Raw genomic sequence first — 20,475 nt, forward strand, 5'->3', positions numbered from 1 at the left:
TTATCAGATTAGTGGTTTAACAATGTCATCTCCGGTGAACTTAGTAATGAAACAGTTGGCACCTACGTCTGATAACGAGAGGTCTAGGCAGCGTGTTAACAGTGTACAGAAACAGGAGCTGGTACGATTGATGAAAGGCAACTTTCTCTTTATCGAGCGCAAACATGCTGTGGTTAGGGGTGAACTGAGCCGTACAGAAGTGTGGAGAATGATCACCACCCGCTTGAACAGCTTGGGACCACCGATGCATTCGACAGAAGTGTGGCAGAAAGTGAGTATCTTATTTTGCCCTTAAATCAAGTGTATGTGATGTTTCTGTGCCGTTAATTTGCAGCGATGGAACGATATGCGATCCACTACCAAGCAAAAGATGCACAAGATACAGTGCTTTGTTGGGGAAAATGGCGAAGAATTGTGTCCTTACAGACTGACCTCGCTAGAGCGGCAAATCTGGAGCACGTTGTGTGCTAATCCGGCCAAGCAGATTCAAGTACTCGCAAACGATTCTGCCAGCAAGTCTGCTACATTTGACGGAAGTTGCCGGTTATTGAACATTTGCTCCAATCCGTTTAAAAACGAGTATGACAAACTGAACTCTGCTACAAGTCTCCAGAATTCCTCCGCCCACTCTCAGCTGAATAATGAAATGTTAAACAAGTTGGCTTTTATCGAAGATGGGAAAAAATCCAATAGCCCACAGACAACAGAGGTATAGTCTTCAAAGCTTTGCTTCTTTTTCGAAGCTTGGTTGGAAATAAGCTATTTGAGAAAACCTGGTTTCTAATAAGTCACATTTTATGCTTTTCCAGATAATCGACTCTTCTGCAGAGTGTAGATCATCGTTGGAAGATCTTTACAAATTGTTACGCCAAGTACAAGATCAACAGGAACAGATATCTTACTTGGTGCATCACTTTTAAAGAGTAACACCAACATTGTTATTATACCAATATTCAAATAAAGTACTGACACTTTAGTCCATTTCCAGTCCAACGCCGAACATTTATTACTTTCCGTGACTCCAGAATAAACTTCAAGATATTCACCAGCAGTCAGCCTCAAATTCCTTCAGCTTATTTATAGTCTGTTTTGAACTTTATGATGTTTGAAGCTATATGTCACCACGAACAGCATTATAAACCATGTTACTGCCACTGCAGACACAGTACCACACAGGGGGATCCTTATAAAAACGTGATCCGTTCATCTCTAGAGGCTACTTGGTTAAACTTAACCTAAAAAAATGCCTGATTACGTCGTCTACTTGATACTATCCTTCTGACAAGATTTTTGACGCAGCATGGCCAAAATCTGTTCGTTCCTCACAATGATCGACTCCAGCACACGTTTGCATCGCAGGTATACTTGCTGATGAATGCATCCGGAAATGGGTAAACGCTAAAAGAATTAGAATAACATTAAATAGATTCAATTCGACCATTAGCCCTGTTGGGACGAACCTGTTCTCCGTGGTCCAACTCCTGCTTAGCACTCGCCTCGGACGAGCTCGCTATCTCTCCCGGCCAAATGTCGATGTTGTTCGAGCAGATGTACTCACTGATGTAGCTAAACGTGGTCAACGGAGTACTTTCCGATCCACCCGATTTGCACAGATCACGCAGGATCGCCTTCTCGTGATCGTCGTTCAGCAGCTGAATGTCCATGGAGGGTTTGCTGTAGCTAGTAGCGTTTGAGAAACTACTCGTAGGCCACTCATCCTCATGGAGCAGTTGATACTGTTCTTGTGTGTCTTGTGTCGAATCCATTCGAGAACTTTGCACTGGCTTCAACGCACTCACTGACGACGATCCAACGCCGTACGAGGCGTAGTTCATCGCAGTACCAGAATCTTTGCCACTATGCCAGCTCATTGGTAGAACACAACCGTGAACCTCGTCCAATCGCTGCCCGGGTACGACTAACCGACGAAATTAAATCAATTTCAGTGTGTCAGCTCGAAGATTAAGTCCCCGAAGAACATTCGGTTCGTCCTACGTCACCGGTGTCATCCGCTCTTCCGATACGCATGACTTAAGTGATAACACAAGACTCCGATAATGGCCGAGCAGCAGCACAGCCAGTAGCAAGCACTCTTGTGACTTGGTTGTCCTCATTCGCGTTCGCCTGATCCGGATGGCAATCAGTGATGGATCGTTACAATCCATCTAGCCAGGATGTCTCATTGGGTGATGTTTTCCCTTCTGCAAGCGCAGTTTTTTTTAGCCATCGCGCCCCTATGATAACGGCTATACTATCGAAGCCAGTGAACCGATCGATTCCCTGTCGCGTAAGCAGGCGTATCTATCAAACCACAACGGATCGTGAGTTTCATGCAGAGTCATCTTGCAGCAAACTGCATCAACAGCATTGCAGATTATTGCACAAGCGCTTGCAGAACGAAACGTACGCTTAATTAACTTGCTAATCGGATCGTTTGCTAGCTGTATGCGATGTAACGCCCTATAACTTTCGTTTAGTTCGTATGGCGCCAATTTTTCGTTGAGTGAAACTATTTATAGCCTTTAAAATCATTACTGTATAACAAACCACATTAAACTCGAGAGTTTTTCGGTCTAAATGGCAGATGTATTCTAGCTATCTCCATCCCAAATTGGGCCTACTACGCTCCTTGTATCTTTGTGGACGACTTCACAGAACTTTACCAGGTGTGTCGTCGCGATCCATGTGAGCAACATGGCCAACACATCGGTGCCTATGGCAACTAAATACCATGTTTCATAATTCAATGTGAACTAGGATGTCAATGAGTTTGTTTACCATCCTTTGTAAAATTAGCGATGTTTTCGGATCATGGCTTGATTGATAGTTTCATAATTTATTTCACTGCACCAGCCATCTATCCAGTGCCCATTTATAGCCACGAAAAAGCGGACGAAAATAACTTCCATCCTCATTCGAACCAGTCTGCCAGCTGGAATGGCCCCGCCACCGGACACGATTGACACGGTTCGAATCCCTGTCAAATCCTTTCGCGGTTAGCTAATCCTCGTTCCGCACGGTGAGACATATGAGAGAGAATTGGCCGGATGTTTCGATTACATTTGCCCGGTTTTTGATACGACGCGAAACGGGTGACGTTCTGTTTTTTTTTTGTGATTGTAGGAAGTGTTTACAGCCAAACTTAACGCGAGGACCATTTCGTACGAGTCAAAGAAACTCATCTGAATGTACCTGCAGTTAAAGAAAATAATACTGTTCAGAAAAAAGTGAACCATAAACTGCTAATGGTGCCACAGCCTATCGAACCTATTGCAAGCGTGTGCAGCCTATAGAACCTTACTCTACCTCAACATGCGCCCAATTTCTTCTGCAGCAGCATCGATTGCTTCATCCGTTGTGTTGACTATTTAATCAATAGTTAAAAAAAGGTTACAAACAAACGTGATTAACTAAAGCGGCAGCCGACACTTCAAAGACGCCACAGCTCTAGCCGACACTCTATTTGTGACCTGAAATTGTTTTACAACGAAAACAAACACTCTATCACTCCAAATCACTTATCGCTGGTTTGTCAGCGTCCGTCGAGATTTTAATTAAAAACTACACGACCACAGCTCCTCCAGTCCTTCATCGTTCAGCCACAAAACCGGCCTCACTATCAAGTACCGAACACGAACAAAACGAATGTGCCGACGGCGGTACAACTAGTTAGCAATTATCAGCAGCGGCGCAGTGAATGGCGGTAGCGATGTGACAATTATTAAATTACAACCGATTAGTGGCGGACACTTTTGTCCCCCCCCCCTCAACTAAACGGAAGCCTATTTTCGGCCTACTTTTCTGGTCGTTTTGTAGTATTTGATCTAGTGCGTTGACAGTTGACCACCACATGAGTGTACTTACTTACCTGTAGATGTACATAACCCAATTCGCTTGCAGTATAACAGTTAGGCGGCGTGCTGGCACCAATCGAACAAGATATCAGACTCGAACAAAGGAAAAAGTGTTATATGGAGATGTATCGTCCGACATTTCGAACAAATAAGAGAAACGCCATCTTGAACCTGTCAAATTCCATACATTTTTCATGTTCGATGTCATGTTCCATTGGTGGTAGAGGCTCACAAACTGTTATACTAATAAGGGCCATGCAATTTAAAACTGATCAAACTGCTGATGTATACGTTTTACTGTTTGTTATATATTTTAACTTTAGACACTCTTTACAATCATAGTTTACTATTGTTAAGGAACTCTTCATGTACTGTTTTCCATCACACACGGTTCTCCTGCTCATTGCCTGCGGGTTGCCTTAGCAAGGCCAGAATTTCTTCATTTTGTTTCAGTACCAGATCGAACAGTTTGTTCAGCTCTCGCAACACCTTGCTGCCGGGCACGAGATCAGTCGATCCACTCTGGATTAGCTGAAGAGGAGAGAAACCAAACGATCACTTGCTGAAGCGGGATGTTTGACTTGTAAATGATTACCTTTGACTGCTCCTCGGATGCAGAGCCCGTAGATGGCCACTGAGTCGTTGATTCCAAGCTTCTGAGGTGTGTTACGTTGCTGCTTGTGGATGCTCCCGAATATCCCGCATAGTCCATTTCCATCGGCTGTGCCGGTGGTCCGAAGCTTTGATCCGGCTGGCCAGTGCTGGAAGTAGGATAGAAAGGGGCCGTTCGATTCGTGTCCTCCATCACACCGCCCTCCCTGCCCATGGAAGCGAACGACGCGGAGCTCCACCCGGTGGCACCAGTGTCGTGCACGGTCGTCCCCACCTGATTCCATCCCATGTCGAAGCTCTGCTCGGCCGACAGCTGGGACGAGCAGGAGGACACACTGTCACCCACCGACGGTCCGGCACACTTTTGCTGCTTCTCGCGCCACAGCTTCATGTTCAGATCCTTCATGTACTCCTCCGGCTTCACACTGAACGTGTCCCAGATGAGCCGCTCCACCAGGTTCAGCTTGTACGGGCAGTCCTCACCGTGCTCGCGCACGTAGTTCTGAATTTTGGCCATCTTGCTCTTCGTAGCCGATCGCATATCATTCCAGCGCTGTTAATTTGAACGCATTTTGTGTTAGTTTCGCATACAAACTTTTTGTTTTAAATCGATCACACTCACTCGTTGCCACGCTTCGGCCGACTGGACCGGTGGCCCCAAACTGTTCAGCCGGCCGGTAATCACCTTCCAAACGTCGGCCCGACTCTTCTCACTGCGCGCAACGGCATGCTTGCCGCGGATAAACAGAAAGTTCGCCTTCATTAACCGCACCAGCTCCAGCTTTTGCACGTTCTTGATGCGCTTCTTCCGGTAGTCGGCACAGGCACTCGACCCGCCGGTACTGTTTACCGTCGGATCCATCGGCGACAACATAAGCGACCTATATGGGCACTCACTCCTTCCGCGCACTTCGCCGAACGGTTCTTCGCTTGTGTTGCCGCGCAAGTCAACCGTCAACGCTGGTCAACGATAACGGGGGATCAGGCACGAGTCGACCCCGGGATGGATTGTTCGTTCATCGACGGTCGGGCAAAGAATGAATGGACAGTGGCGAGTGGCTGATTGTGTTTGACAAATTTTGGTTCACCAATCGAGTGCCTTCTCATTCTCGCCGTTGCTACTGGTTGCGCTGGTCAAGCCTTGCAGTGATAAGAAGGGAACTCTTTTTTGCCAGCGCCAGACTTTGTGGCGATTCCGTGCAGAAAGAGTAAGAAAAGGAGAAAAAAGAGTAGCATACTTATCAGCGAGTTATCAGCAAACGACTCATTGGTTAGCGGGATGGAATGTTTGCAAAATAAAATGTCTACCCTCTTGTAGTGGGTACATTATCTCACTGCTAATTACCGATCCAGAAGAGGCGTGTCGATGAGTACCGTCAATCATGAAATAATGTGCTCGACAGGAATGCGTTTTAAGAATTAAATTAGTGATGAATATTTAAGTGAAAGTTGAAAGAAAAAAACAATATACGATTTATTGGTTGGTTCCCTCATGATTTAGTAATTGTTCCGGGCCCGACGGCCAAGCCAACCGCGAAGGTTTCGGTCGTTCTGGAGTGCTTGATAACCGTCTGTTGCCACGGAACAGAACGTCCCGGGCAAAAGGGTTTCGGGAGCGTCAACGGTCCAACTCTATTTCACCAAACTAATTTCAGTATTGGCCTACCAGGCTAGTTACCTCTTTTCCAAATTAAATTGGGAGGTCTATGCCGTGGAAGCGCCGCTACTGATTTCGTAAAGCGCCGTCGAGAAGGCAATCGTATTCGCCCTGGTTTCACCCGGGAGAATCTTAACACCAAATAGAGAAACGCACTCTTGAAATGCTGGTGTAAGACTAATTTATTATAACTATTTCCTCCTTTTATACTCTAAATTACAAGCTATCATAGCCTACTAAGAACAAAATATAAATTATTTAATTATAAATTCAAACAGCCACCTTTGATGTGGTCGCTGCGCAACATTCTCCGACCCGTAAATAATCCTATTTACAATAAATAAGCACAGCCAGTCAAGAGTTATGAGGGACGAAGTATTTTAGCATTCGAAGTATTTTCGCTCGTAGCATCAATAAGATTCCGTTTAAGATGATGGCTAGAATGCTTCAAAAGATGTTCTTTTTGCTCGACATCTACTACTGCTACCTTTACCGCCGGTCGTTTTATAATAATATTTCCTATTTTAACCTCTACTGATCGTACTTGATTATCTTTTGCTAGATTTACTTGCACTACTCGCCCTTTCATCCATTTTCCTGGCAATCCATTTTCATCCACTAATACAACTATATCCCCTTCCTTCAACGGTTCTATTCGGGTCGTCCATTTGTTTCGTTTGATAAGCGTTGGTAGATATTCTTTTTTCCATCTATCCCAATAGATCTTGGCGTGATGCTGAACAAGTTTCCATTGTTTCCTATCTACAGGATTGGTCTCAGATATTTCTGGAGGTGCACACTCGAAGCTTCTTCCGATCAAAAAATGATAAGGTGTTAAAATTTCGTCGTCTTCGCAGCTAACTGGTATATCTGTCAATGGTCTTGAATTTACCATTGACTCTATTTGTATCAGCGTTGCCCGTAGTGTTTCCGGAGTAGGTTTTCTTTCGTTCCATTGATAGAAGAGATGCCGCAACGCCTTTTTTACGGTTTGTATCAAACGCTCCCAAGATCCGCCAAAGTGTGGAGCTGCAGGTGGATTGAAAGTCCACTTGATGTCGAATTTCAACGCTGCTTCTTGCCCCATACGATGATCAATTTCATTTACTAATTGTTGAAGTTCCTTCTCAGCTCCAACAAAATTTGTTCCGTTATCGCTGTAGAGGTGCTGGACTTTTCCTCTGCGATGTTGGAAATTTTTCAAACATACCAGAAAACTATCTGTGTCGAGTTTTTCAGCAAGTTCTAGATGAATCGCTCGTGTTGACATGCATGTAAATAACGCTCCCCATCGCTTTTCCACGGATCGCTTCACTGCAACTTCTATCGGTCCAAAATAGTCCACTCCAGTATGAGTGAATGGTGGTACATATGGATGTGCTCGAAAATGCGGTAGAGGTGCCATCAACGGTTCTTTCGGTGTAGCATTTTTCAATATACACGTTTGGCAGCATGCTTTCACATTTTTTAGTACTACTCGAAGATTGATTATCCAATAGATCTACCGCAAAGCTCCTATTACTACGTTGTCTGCTTGATGAAGGTATTGCTCATGAAAGTTTCGTACTAACAGCTTTACTATGCGAGGTTTCTGTGGCAATAATATCGGTAATCTTGTTGTCATGGAAATAGCGGCAATGTTTTCTAAGCGACTTCTGGATCGTAGTATTTTATGTTCGTCCAAAAACGGCATTAGCTTATGTATTGGACTCTGTTTCTCTACTACTTTTCCTTTACAAAGAGCGTGATATTCATCCGGAAATCCTTCGATTTGAGCTTTGCGTATCAAAGCCCTTCTTGCGACATCGACATCCTCAGGATCAATTTTTTTCGAAAATTTCTCCCGATCTTTCAAACAATCGACGAATTTCTTCAAAATGGTTGTATGTTTCAACAATTTACTCCATGATGAATAGTTGTTTTCCGGAATCAAATCGACGATTTGATGCATGGCTACAAATTTCTTTTCTTCATCCGTCTCAACGATCTTTTCTTTTTTCGGCCAAAACTGCTCCTTCTCTACGAGAAAATCGGGTCCATTGAACCAAAGTCGCGTATCTTTGATTATCTTAGTAGCAATATCAGCGGGATTTTCTTTTGATGGAACCCATCGCCATTGGTTGGCACTTGATACCTCCAAAATTTCACTGATTCGATGGGCCACAAACGAATGATATTTTCGGTGTTGATTATTTATCCACGACAAAACCGTTTGTGAATCACTCCAGTAGGTTGTTTTCTGAATCTGCAGACGTAATTCCTTTGCTATTGCTTCAGTTAGACGAATACCCAACACGGCCGCTTGCAGCTCCATCCGAGGTATCGATAGTGTTCGTATTGGTGCCACACGAGCTTTTCCAGAGATCAGTCGTACCACGTAATGTTCTTTGAAGCAGGATCGAAGATATACACATGCTGCAAATGCCTGATCTGATGCATCGACAAATGTATGTATCTCCAGCGGTCCTTGATTATTGATTAGTAATGGCCTAGGAATTTGTAGATCCTTTGCACCTTCGACCATGGTTATCCATTCTCTCCATTGCTCGTACAGCGAATCGGAAATTTCAGTATCCCAATCGTTTGAAGAAACATGTACAGCTTGCATCAGGATCCGTCCATGTATTGTTAGATAACTGATCAGCCCAAGTGGATCATATGTTCTCATGACCGCACTTAACAATTCTCGTTTCGTAGGCTTCTTATTATTTCCGATGTCTGATGATATTCCTTTCAAGTTCACCTTATAGCCGAAACTGTCCGCAACCGTATCCCATTGTACACCGAGGATTTTCTCCACGTTCGATTGCTTCTCATCCATTGATAAAGGTTCAGGACGTTGTTGTCGACGCTCTTCTGAAATACTGTTCATTAGATCCTTATTGTTTGTAATAAAATTCCTTATGTGGAAACCTCCGTTCTGATGCACTTCGATCACTTGTTGAACAGTATTGACAGCATCTTCCAACGAAAAGAAGCTGTCCAAATAATCATCAACGTAATGTTGACGAATTATTGGTTCTACTGCTAACGGATGCGTTTTCTCGTGTTCTCTAGCGTTTGTATTTTTTACCACTTGAGCGCAAGCTGGTGAACATGTTGCTCCAAACGTCATCACTTGCATCACAAAAGTTTCAATCTGGTTGTTCGCATCTCCTTTTCTCCACAAAATCCTTTGTGAGTCTTGATCCTCCGGCCTTATTTTCACTTGATGAAACATTTCTTTTATATCGCCTACCACACAAATGTGTCCTTCACGGAAGCGAATCAAGACTCCGAACAATGAAGCCATTTCATCTGGACCGACCAATAGCTGAGAGTTTAAAGAAACATTGTTGATTTTTGCAGCTGCATCAAAAACCAAACGCGGCTTCGGAACCGGCTTGTTTTTATTAACCACGATGAAGTGTGGCAAATAAAATGTCCTGGGCGTATGCTTCGAAACTTCAACCGGCGTTAATTTTCTGATATATCCTTTGGCTTCATACTCCTCAAACGTTTTATTCGCCCACTCCATCAACGCAGGATTTCGAATTAATTGCTTCTCCATACATTTCAACCGCGTTAAAGCGTTGTTATAGCTGTTCGGAAATTTCGGATCGTCACTTTTCCACAATAGACCAATTTCAAACCGCTCTCCCGTCCTCTTCAAAGTTTTTTCTATGATGGAATTCGCTCTTTCTTCTGCACTAGATTTCACCATCTTTGTTGCCTTCACTCCGAAATCTTCCGTTGAAAAATAATTTCGCATCATCTCGTCCATGCACTCGTCTCCTTTATGAACCATCAGATGACTAGATTCGCAGTCATAGGTTGCTTTGCCCAAACCGAAAATTATCCAACCCAGCTTCGTGTAAATAGCGATTGGCTCATCTGCTTTACGCATTTTTCGATTTATCGGTACTATTAGATGACTATGGTTCAAACCTATTAATATAGAAGGGCGAATATTTCGATAGCTATCCATCTCGATATTACTCAAGTACGGATATTCTGCCTTCATTTGTTCCACATCTAGGCTTTGAACTGGTAAATCCAAATTTCGTATCGTCCTTACATCGTTCAGTTCGTATTCTTTATTATTTTTTCCCGAAATTGTCACGCGAACTCTTTGGCTGTTGGACTCCGTATTTTCGATGTCATTTGTCCACTTCATTGTTAACGGGTCTCTTACACCTTTCAATTTCAATTGCTCTGCCATATTTTCTTCCATCAGAGTTAAAGATGATCCAGGGTCCAAAAAGGCAAAGGTCGTTATTTTCTCCGATCCATTTCTTAAAATAACTGGAACAACTTGATAATACAGTTTTTGTGTACAAGGCCACAATTGATGGTGATTTAATATCGGATTTATTGACACGTTGTTTTCATTATTATGAGGTTGATTCCATTGCCTTTGAACAGGATTGCGTTGTTCGATCATCTGATTTCTCGGTTCTGGACGGTTGTTTCGGGCAGGTACAGCATGACGTTGTTCTCCCGGCTGATGGTTTCGTGAATCTTGTATTCCAACTCTTCTGATGGTTCTTGCAATAGGTTTCAGCCATTCATTTAGATCTTTCAAATTGACTATTTGGTCGCCGTTCTCTTGGTTATATTCCGACCATTGGTACTGGAATACCATCGGCAGTTTTTCAACGATCTCGTTAACCAATCGCGGATCGTTCAAATATTCGCCATGGTTTAAATTAGTCATATTAATTACCAGATTTTCCACGGATTCTGAAAGTTCCGGAATCTGCGAATGCCTGTTAACTCGGACTTTCAAAATGTCCTTTAGCAAATCCTTGTATACAAGATCTGGTCTACCGTAAGTCTCATCCAAACGTTCGATGATAGCCGGAACGTTTTTTGGGTCCATTAACAGCGGTCGTATGCTTCGCTCTGCTTCTCCTTTCACGTATTGTTGAATTCTTCGCAAATTCTCGAAATTCGAAAATTTTGCATCCTTAGTTGTCTCGTCTAATGTTTTCTTGAATAAAGGCCATTCCTTAGGTTTGCCATCAAAATAGGGTAATGGAACTAGCGTATCACGCCGTATCGCAGAGTTCGTGGTCTCGTCCGTCATTTTTGTTTCTTCAGTCTTAGTAGTCATTCCCTTCAGTACATTTATTAGCTCCTGAATCAGCGATTTTTCGGCTGTATCGGATGTTTTCGATGATGGTTCAGGAACATTTCTCGAGGAACACTTGATGCAGAGCCATGGTTCATCTGGTCCCGGTTCGCGAGTCAGCTTCGCACAATGCAAATGGAACCACCTGTCACAGTCATCGCATTGAACCATATTATCCGCCAGATCTGGTTCATTGCACAATCTGCATGCGCCATTCTTATTTTCTACAAAAAACTTCTTCCTTGTCGCCATGTTCGACAGCAAACAAATTCCTCCTCTCGTCGTTATTCGAAAAAATATGCGGGTTGTTGGTTTATTCGATATCGTTCAACAGTAAAATAGAGTTCGTGAGATTGCTTCGCTTGCTTCAAGCAAGATTGATGTAATGGAACTCTCCGTGAGGTTCCTCTCTGGAGCCACCAATGTTCCGGGCCCGACGGCCAAGCCAACCGCGAAGGTTTCGGTCGTTCTGGAGTGCTTGATAACCGTCTGTTGCCACGGAACAGAACGTCCCGGGCAAAAGGGTTTCGGGAGCGTCAACGGTCCAACTCTATTTCACCAAACTAATTTCAGTATTGGCCTACCAGGCTAGTTACCTCTTTTCCAAATTAAATTGGGAGGTCTATGCCGTGGAAGCGCCGCTACTGATTTCGTAAAGCGCCGTCGAGAAGGCAATCGTATTCGCCCTGGTTTCACCCGGGAGAATCTTAACACCAAATAGAGAAACGCACTCTTGAAATGCTGGTGTAAGACTAATTTATTATAACTATTTCCTCCTTTTATACTCTAAATTACAAGCTATCATAGCCTACTAAGAACAAAATATAAATTATTTAATTATAAATTCAAACAGCCACCTTTGATGTGGTCGCTGCGCAACAGTAATCGTTTCCAATATATTTTTGGATCGTTCCCATTGGTTTCCCATCAATACAATTGATCCAAAAAAATCTGAGATTCGCCCAATAAACCGTTCGAACGAGCCAAACAACTATGGAAAGCAACCAAACACCTTGGAAAACCCTGTAAATACAATCAAATTCCAACTCTTTATCGTTCTAACTTTTTAGCTTTGTAACAGCTCGTTAAGTGATGAAAATTGAAATTGCCTGCTGGGTGCATGCCTCACACAAAACTAGACAACGCCAGAAGGTATGCAATATTCAACGAGATCGTAATGTCTACATTTAGGCGCAATTTTGAATTAAAAAAAAACGTTACACGGCGTAGCTTCATGTTTCGTTGGGTTCGTTATCTCCTCCAGTTCTTCGTCTTCTTTTTCGGCTTCACGGTCTACACGACACTCGGTAATGACTGGCTCATCCTTTCCAATTAATTCACGCACTTACCATATCATGCAGGAGCGAAGTAGTAACATTTTCAGTGTTTTTTTTTTTCGGCTAGACTTTATTGGAACCACAGTTAACGTTAGTTTTTTTTAATACAAATAGAACATAAAACTGTATAGCTATGCATTGTTTAATTGCGGGACACTCGCCTTGCCAAGCACAGCATTGCCATCAGATGATAAATAAAGTACTGTCCCACCAGCACCACCAGATCCGTCCTCAGATGCTGCCTGCTGAACGAGTACTGATCCAGCACTTGCTCGCCGTTGTGCAGACACACGCTCGGAATGATGTTGGAGCATTCTGTGTGCGAGAATGGGAAGAACACACATTAATCATTAAACTCTTCTTCTAGGGTCTGGCGATGCTTACCGATACTCTTCACACCATCCCATTGGGCGATCGAGATGGCCTCGCTGGCGAACATCATCCAGGAAATGAACGGCATCCATTGCAAACATGTAGGCATAGACCTGTAGAGCAACGAAAAAAAAACCGGTAAAAATTGGAAAATTGTTCATTAGCAGCATGGTGACATCAAATTTTAATTATATGTCTGGTCGCGGTTCAGACGCTTCGTTTCCTTCGCATCGAAGCGAACCGTACGTACCAGATTTTGATAAAAATCCCCGACGTGATCATTAGAATGTAATCGAACGGCACCAAGTACGACATGGCGGAGGCGACCGTCGGAAAGAGGACGGAGAAGAAGCACCCGCAGGCGATCGACACGTTCATCACCAGCACGGAAACGACCACGGTGACGAGCAGGCCGAGCAGCGTCGGTCGAAGATTAGCTAGGAAGTACACGATCAGGATGAATGCGCACGTCTCTAGCAGAACGAACGGTGTCTGGGAAGTAATGAAATGGGCAGACCAAACCGAAAACAATTGTTAGCATTCGTAATAGGAAATAGCAAATTGCAGCCGTTACCCTTACCATCGACATAATGGTGGAGATGTAGAACTGGGCCGTACTGTAGAGATTCGCCTTCTTCTCGCGCTGAAACAGTGGGAAACGCTCGGGAAACAGCGACAGGGCGGCATACATCGGCAGGAACGTGTTTTCCGAGACGATCAGAAATATGACACCCTGCATGGCCTGGACGCCTCGCTGCGATAGCTCGATCGCGTCGGAAAAGCAGAGTCCAACCAGCACCGCGATAGCCTGCGAACAGAGAGAAAGAACCACCACCAAACCATGCGTGAATCACTCCATCTCTCAATCTTTGTACTAGCTCTGTGTGTGAGGAATATTAATTCGACTGCTGACAAGGGCACCCCACACACGCACTCAAAAACAAGACCAAAAAAACAAACCTCCTGCTACAAAAGAACTCGAAAGTGATAATTCAGGTCAGGCAGTCAAAATAATTACAAAAAGATGGAAAAAATAACAAACATTCCCAATCGAAACAGTAGTTCAGGCCCCTTGACACCGCGCGCCTTATCACACCACTGAGTGAAAAGCGCCCGCTTAATCATCGCACAGAAGGCGCGATGCTTCTATCAATCATGACCACAGGCGAACAACTAATACCCCCACACAACAGTCAGCCCCAAGTCGACACTTACGATTCGCTGCACGATCTTAAAATACTGCAAGTTTGGATTCCGGTGTGATTGGAGCACGTGCCGGTACATCAGCCAGTAGAGCGTGTAGAACCAGCAGCGGTCGCGGCTCTCGGTAAGTCGCCTTCGAAATGCCTCATCCCCGCCACTGTCCACGGTCGTGCGGTACAGCTCCATGCTGATCAGTGCCTCCTGGCGGCGGGCCGCCTCACTGGCACTGTAGTTGTTGCAGATCGTTTTCGGCCCGATCGCGCCCGTCGTGAACTGGTTGCCCTTCCTGGTGGTGGTCGTCGTACTCGACAGCACCTTGAGCAGAAAGTCGGCCGTGTTGTAGCCGGCCTCGCACTCCAAACCCTGCAACCGCAGGAACTGGACCGCCTCGGAGGGTGCGCCGATGAACCCGGTCCGCCCACCGGTCAGCAGTATGAGGCTGTCGAACTCGTACAGCAGCTTCTCCGCCGGCTGGTGGATGCTGCACAGGACGGTCGTGCCGGTGCGGGTCAGCGATTTCATCATCTCGACCAGCTGGCGCGCACTGTACGAGTCTAGCCCGGTCGTCGGCTCGTCGCAGAACAGGAACTTTGGCTTGGACAGCAGCTCCACCGCAAAGGCGAGCCGCTTCTTCTCGCCGCCGGACAGCGTCTTGCCGATGCCGGTGGCGTCCGCAATCTTCGTGTTGGCGCACCGCTCCAGCCCCGTGCGGGAGAGTATGTGCGCGATCATGGCGCGCTTCCGCTCGGCCGTCACGCTCTTGCCGAGCTTCAGGTTGGCCATCAGCTGCAGATGCTCCTGCACGGTGATCGAGTCCGGCAGCAGCTCGTCCTGATAGATGTATCCGCTGATGTTGTACATGTACGGTCCGATCGGGCATCCGTTGACGCGAATATCGCCGGCAATTGTCATTTTGTCTAAAACAAAAAACCCCCAAGAAGCCTTCATTATTGCGCTGCGGTGGACAATTAACCCCCCCCCCCCACCCCCTCTTACCGCTCATCCTGTACGCTAGGGCGGACATGAGCGTGGTCTTGCCGGCTCCGCTCGGTCCCATGAGGGCCACCAGCGTGCCCGGCTGCAAGGTGCCACTTATGTCGTTCAGTACCGGATGCTGCTCCCCAGCCCCGGGCTTGCTGCGGATGGGCGTGATGGTCAAATTCTGCCAGATTAGGGTAACATCGTCGTCGGCGGCGGCGGCAACTTCGTGCTGAGCTACGGTTACGCCTGGCATACCGTCGAGGTTATCAACAGTGCAGCACACGGCGGTCGAGACGACCGCTTCCCGCGCAGACATTACACTCGGGGGATGATGATTTCTCGCGTGCCAAAAACTGAGCTGAAAGCAAAAATAAACAACACACTTATCAATGCGAAAAGCATTCGGCGAGACCGCACCATGTCTGCGTCGTCGGGATGTAAACTGTCTGGGGCCACTGGCCTGCATTTTGGAAAGGTCGACTAAGCACCGAAAGGCAGCAGCAACAAAAAAGAGGCTGATTTCATGCATGGCATACTTTAATCAATGAACAATTCGCAGTAAAACTCCCGTCTCGTAACGAAACAAATTAAATATTGAGCAGGGCAGGGAGACAGACATTTTTAATGCTGTCTGCCCGTTGCCGTTAATCTGTTTGTCGCGTTGTGTAATCAAATGTGCGCACACGAAACTAAAAAAAAAAGGATAAGGGAAAGATTTGGCATAAAAACGCTCACAAATGTTTAACTAATTTACAATCCCTCTACTAAAAGTTTGTTCTTAAGGATAAGGGACGTTCTCCACATTTTTGATCCTTCATATGTCACTACCATCGTTGTTGTGGTAACCTATACATGCTATACATCGTGCTTCGATTGTTTTTTTTTTGTAATACCTGTAATTACAGCATCAATTACAATCCATCCAATACGCTATTTATCGCACTCAATTCTTCGTTCTCTTTACCACCTGAGGACGATTTTGCTTACATTAACTGGGCTATTAAGCAATACGGCCAAAGCCGTTCTTTCTGAATAAAAAAAAAAAAAAAACTGGGCTATTAAAAACTAATCCCGTTCATTGAACCTTGAAAAGCAGTCACAACACACACTCAAACGATCGCCACAGAGCCAACAGACAGCTTAGAGGCGTAACAGAAACATCGTCCATTTTTCCGTTGTATGAGTAACACAAACAAACAAATTCACTTCAGACGAATTGATCCGCAATAGAGCGAAGCTTCGTCGTTCACACACGTTCACAAACAAAAAAATGTTGCGTTTAAATAGGAAAACAAAAGTTTCGGCAAAACTACAACGACAGGAGACCGGGCTGTGTGCGCTGTTCGGGCCCACCGGTCTGGTTGGATGTTGGTCACAGACTACTAGCCCGCTCCACACAGGACTACTGAACATCCTGCTAATCGAGAGTGAGAAAAGGAAAGAGAAGGAGAGAAAGAGAGAGAGAGAGATCGTTGGATCGTGTACCGGGCTTATCAGGCGAGCAGCCCAAAATGTCCATTTTATGTTAACTTTTTCGATTGATTCCAAGGCAACGTAGAAGAAGGCCCAGCAGCTCGATCGGCTTCTCCGAGTGCCTCCCGCCGGTATCATGGAATTTGTACTGGGGTCGCGTTTTTATGTACCGTTGATTATGTGGCAATTATTCTGTAGACTCGCCGGCGAGGACCGCTTTTTTAGCCGTGTTTTATAAATCATCCTTCTGTAGGTAAGATTATGCATCGATAATTCCGTACGGAGAGCACTTTTTCCCCCCCATTGCTCGGGTGCACACTGATTAGAGCGTTGGTAGTAATCGGCTGATTTTTGGGAAGTGCTTACAGTGTCACACATTGGGAGCGGATTTTGGTAGGAGGTTTTGTTGAAACCTCTGCTTGCATTGTTTATTTGGGAATGTTTTATTTTTCTTCCGATTGTCCATCATTATCAAGGAAATGTATTAGTAAATAAAGAAGACATTCCCGCTGAGCCGCTCTGTCTGAAAATGTTTCAAAAAATCGTTAGAATTCTTCTAATATCTAGAACATACTTGCACAATCGATCAACGACGGTGGCTCACTCGACTACGGGGCCGTTCCTTACTCTTTATAGTTGAAATACTTTTTCAAGGACTCGTTACTCACATCATTATTTCGCTCTAATCATTTTCCGTAAATTAAACCGTTGCCCTAAGAAAGATTTAAAGAGACGAATTGGACCAATCGGGCCAAAATCGCTGTAAAAAAACATCTGCAAGGAAGTTTCGTCTACAGCGCGCTTCTTGGAAAAATAAAATTAAATTAAATACGGTTTAAAAAAAAGCAACCAAAAAGATTGCAAACGTAACGTCGGGCTAAGACAGCTAAAGGGAATATACAGCACAACAACAGCAAAAAAACAACGACTAATGACGCCAACCACAGTAGTTAAAGCCAGATGAAATGAGCTTCTTAGACATAGCAAAATAACAACCACAAAAAAAGAAAGAAAGAATCAATCACGACATGTTGTTTATGCGAACATCGTTGCCTTCCTTGAACTTTTTTTTCCTTCATTTGAGTGCCCTTTTTTGCCACTGCTTAGTTTTATTAGCTTTTTAGAAATGCAATAAAACCACAACCTACACCCAGCTTTTTAGCTTAGCCGAAAACACAGAGGCCTGACCAGGAACGCGTGCTCCTATGGCCGGGGTCCCGTCTTATCGCTTGGCTTTCGGTCTGTGTGCCGGACGCGCGACAGGGCGCGCTTGTTCAAGTAGGCACACGTTGATAAGGGACGACCCATCGAGTTAGGAAATAAAACATTAATTAATCATATACCCTCCAGTCGCGTGCCACCCGTTGTATATATGCGACAAAATTCATTAATTTGGGACAGCGTCTTACTGCGGCCGGTTTGAGCGCTTTGGCCCTAAATACGATCTGCGTCTGATCTGCAAGGCCCACGCTCTCTACCTAATCTTTTGCTGCTTACGATTTTCGGGTGTAATTTTTTACTTTGACGCGCTTTAGCGCTGATCAACCTGCGAATCCGACGCAAAAGAATCAATCGAGCGCAAACAGAAGCTTCTTTTGCGCATTCGTCAGATGACGCCTCGCGTTGCGACAAAACTTTGGGCTATTGTATGGAGCCTGCTGGTAGGCTTTTTTCCACAATCAAACAACACCGACAACCAAATGCCACTGGAACCTACACGATCTGTGCTCTTGCGCCGACTGACGGCGAATGACTCCACATGATCGATCGGTCGTGGTGCTCTCCTGCTTATCATTGGCATAAGCATTGCAAAGGTTTTAGTTTTATTTTGCTGATATTTAGCTAATCACTTTGCTCAGTGATGGAGAACGGAAATGGGTCAAGTGGAGCGAACAATCTTGGGTGCCTTTTTGTTAATGCCGCAGTACCTGCTAGAACGTTGCGCTGATGCGGTTGTTTTGTATTGTTTTTTAAACCATGGCTTTTTGTGTACTCGTTTGACATAAACTGTGTGCCACGAAGGAGCAGAAGTATATAAGAGATTATTGTTACGATGCCAAAAGTAGCCCATTTGAACCAGCAAACGTGCAGCGGCAATAGTAGATGTATCTTCAAGTAAATAGAACAAGGTCAGCAGTCAATATTTACTACAGTTTACTTACCTAGCGGCTGGTGCCAACTGCTCCACTGCTCACGGACACCGCAGCACATTTGTCATCATGCAACTAGGTGCAAATAGAATGTTTCTTCTATAACTTTTGCATTAAATGGTCTATTTTCATCGCCCAACAACAATTTACTGCTTCCTTATCTTCGACATACCAGGCACTCGATACAGGAACTCCCCATCGTCGTCGTAAAAACAATCATCCAACTGGTACGTGGCCCCCTCCTTGTACAGCTTCTTGGGAATCTTTATAAACTCTTTAATATCTTCCCGCTTTGCATCGGTCGCATCGTACGCCGAGTCGGCGTACTGGACGGTGTCATACTTCCTGTGAATGTTTGCCAACCTATCCACAATACCTGTGCCCAATTCCAGCGATGCACTATCATCCGCAGGCTTGTCGGCGTGTGCGAGCGTTAAACGTTCCCGTCTTTTGATTTCTGCCAGCGTTACGTGCTGTGTGTTGTGTACGTCTCCCAGCAGAAACGTGTCCTGTTTGGGAGCGTGGTGAGATAGCTGTGGTTGCCCGTCTTCCTCCGACTGGTCGCTTTCCTCCCCCAACAGTGTCTGCTGGGATTCGTTGTGGTTCTCCTTCGATTGATATTTTTTACAGCTCGTTACAATGGCACTGAATTCGCCCTCCGGCAAGGGTCTAATCTCGTACAGCGGTTTCGACTCCAGCTTCGGTCGCAGGTGGGCCACCTCGTCGATATTACGCTGCATGAACTTTTGCAAATGCTGTGCAAAGCCAGGATCAATGTTCTTGATGCGACCACTGCGGAACATTTGCCAGTTTTCCTTCACCGCCGTATCGTGCCGCTCCATCCGTTTGCTGTCCTTCGGCTGCCATTTGGTTTTCACGATCTTCGCTATGGTGTAGCGGTCCGCCGGGAAGCTTTCCGTCAGCTTGTCAATGTTCCACTCCTCCGGATCGAAGCTGTGCAGGTAGCGGATCTGCTCCTTTTCGGACCAGGTCAGGAAGTTGAGCTGCTTGGTTTTGAAATACTTATTTCCGACGATCCACGTCTGCAACCGGTCGCGATACTGTGCCTGCTCGGCCTCAAACTGTTTGTGACTCTTGTGCACCTGGTGGAAATCTGCCTCACTGTCGTCCAAGCTCTCGTACTCTGCTGCTTTTGCGTCTTCCGGCAGCAGTGCTGCGCGACGATCGATACCTGGATTACGGGCCTTTCTCGCGTAATAACGACACAGCGTCTTTTGTTTGTTGTACGCCAATCGAAACATATTGCGCAACATGTTACTGATGAGTGTGTTGAACACAATTGCATGAGAAAACATGCAAATAAATTTCGCTACCGCACTGTTTTTGTTGTGAAGAAGATCCGGGCCAGTGCAGAAAACCACCTCCAGTGACAGGTTGACAGTTTGCAAACTACAGTGGGGAAGGTTGTGTCATAAGCAGCAGTCGCGTTGTCAATAATGTCTGAAGCATTTGTCTAGAATAGCATTTCATTTCCGTTTTCATTTGATTCTGCTTATTTATCCTTGCAATACCAATATTTCTCTGTTACTGCCTTTTCAGCGATTTATCATGACACTGCGCACCTTTTCTGTTGCTAATGTAGTGAAATATCAAAACCCAGCCACATGACCATCACTATCCCACAAGAAATCGGCCAAGGTGCTTACATAGATTAAGGTTTGTCAACATAAATAAAAAATCATACGTATTTTGAATCGATTTA

At 45.1% G+C, this 20,475-nt stretch overlaps 4 protein-coding genes across 5 annotated transcripts; all 4 read right to left on the bottom strand.

Annotated features, from left to right (window-relative positions):
• Positions 1 to 970: 970 nt before the first annotated feature.
• Positions 971 to 2,440, bottom strand: LOC120949764 (uncharacterized). The gene is made up of 2 exons (XM_040367259.2): positions 1,461 to 2,440; positions 971 to 1,398 (listed from the first exon to the last, which is right to left on the bottom strand). Exons 1-2 carry the CDS (start codon positions 1,869 to 1,871, stop codon positions 1,261 to 1,263), a joined length of 549 nt encoding a protein of 182 aa, XP_040223193.2. The 5' UTR covers positions 1,872 to 2,440; the 3' UTR covers positions 971 to 1,260.
• Positions 2,441 to 4,140: 1,700 nt separating this feature from the next.
• Positions 4,141 to 5,762, bottom strand: LOC120949946 (uncharacterized). Of its 2 annotated transcripts, XM_049605129.1 has the most exons (4): positions 5,089 to 5,762; positions 4,741 to 5,019; positions 4,450 to 4,615; positions 4,270 to 4,385 (listed from the first exon to the last, which is right to left on the bottom strand). In XM_049605129.1, the coding sequence occupies exons 1-4, from the start codon at positions 5,338 to 5,340 to the stop codon at positions 4,363 to 4,365; spliced, it is 720 nt and encodes a 239-aa protein (XP_049461086.1). In that variant the 5' UTR covers positions 5,341 to 5,762; the 3' UTR covers positions 4,270 to 4,362. The 2 variants fall into 2 exon arrangements, with proteins under 2 accessions (XP_040223528.2, XP_049461086.1); XM_040367594.2 differs by having other exon boundaries at positions 4,141 to 4,385; positions 4,450 to 5,019; positions 5,089 to 5,749.
• Positions 5,763 to 12,622: 6,860 nt separating this feature from the next.
• Positions 12,623 to 18,769, bottom strand: LOC120950651 (protein scarlet-like). The gene is made up of 7 exons (XM_040368869.2): positions 16,023 to 18,769; positions 15,145 to 15,487; positions 14,161 to 15,065; positions 13,526 to 13,753; positions 13,196 to 13,437; positions 12,958 to 13,058; positions 12,623 to 12,888 (listed from the first exon to the last, which is right to left on the bottom strand). Exons 2-7 carry the CDS (start codon positions 15,443 to 15,445, stop codon positions 12,716 to 12,718), a joined length of 1,950 nt encoding a protein of 649 aa, XP_040224803.2. The 5' UTR covers positions 15,446 to 15,487; positions 16,023 to 18,769; the 3' UTR covers positions 12,623 to 12,715.
• Positions 18,770 to 18,858: 89 nt separating this feature from the next.
• LOC120950653 (uncharacterized) lies at positions 18,859 to 20,148 on the bottom strand. Its single transcript, XM_040368871.2, has one exon. It carries the CDS (start codon positions 20,066 to 20,068, stop codon positions 18,899 to 18,901), a length of 1,170 nt encoding a protein of 389 aa, XP_040224805.2. The 5' UTR covers positions 20,069 to 20,148; the 3' UTR covers positions 18,859 to 18,898.
• Between the last annotated feature and the right edge of the window lie 327 nt (positions 20,149 to 20,475).

The sequence above is a fragment of the Anopheles coluzzii genome, chromosome 2 (genome assembly GCF_943734685.1).
Source record: "Anopheles coluzzii chromosome 2, AcolN3, whole genome shotgun sequence".
Lineage (NCBI taxonomy): Eukaryota > Metazoa > Arthropoda > Insecta > Diptera > Culicidae > Anopheles > Anopheles coluzzii.

Excerpts from the sequence above, each read along its gene's own strand:
- LOC120950653 (XM_040368871.2), bottom strand. The coding sequence starts at position 20,068 with ATGTTTTCTCATGCAATTGTGTTCAACACACTCATCAGTAACATGTTG.
- LOC120950651 (XM_040368869.2), bottom strand. The coding sequence starts at position 15,445 with ATGTCTGCGCGGGAAGCGGTCGTCTCGACCGCCGTGTGCTGCACTGTT. Across the intron at positions 13,754-14,160 it reads TTAAGATCGTGCAGCGAATC|GCTATCGCGGTGCTGGTTGG; the intron begins GTAAGTGTCGAC and ends CTCTGTTCGCAG. Across the intron at positions 12,889-12,957 it reads GGATGGTGTGAAGAGTATCG|AATGCTCCAACATCATTCCG; the intron begins GTAAGCATCGCC and ends TCTCGCACACAG.
- LOC120949764 (XM_040367259.2), bottom strand. The coding sequence starts at position 1,871 with ATGAGCTGGCATAGTGGCAAAGATTCTGGTACTGCGATGAACTACGCC. Across the intron at positions 1,399-1,460 it reads AGTTGGACCACGGAGAACAG|CGTTTACCCATTTCCGGATG; the intron begins GTTCGTCCCAAC and ends TAATTCTTTTAG.
- LOC120949946 (XM_040367594.2), bottom strand. The coding sequence starts at position 5,340 with ATGTTGTCGCCGATGGATCCGACGGTAAACAGTACCGGCGGGTCGAGT. Across the intron at positions 5,020-5,088 it reads CGGCCGAAGCGTGGCAACGA|CGCTGGAATGATATGCGATC; the intron begins GTGAGTGTGATC and ends TCAAATTAACAG. Across the intron at positions 4,386-4,449 it reads CATCCGAGGAGCAGTCAAAG|CTAATCCAGAGTGGATCGAC; the intron begins GTAATCATTTAC and ends TCTCCTCTTCAG.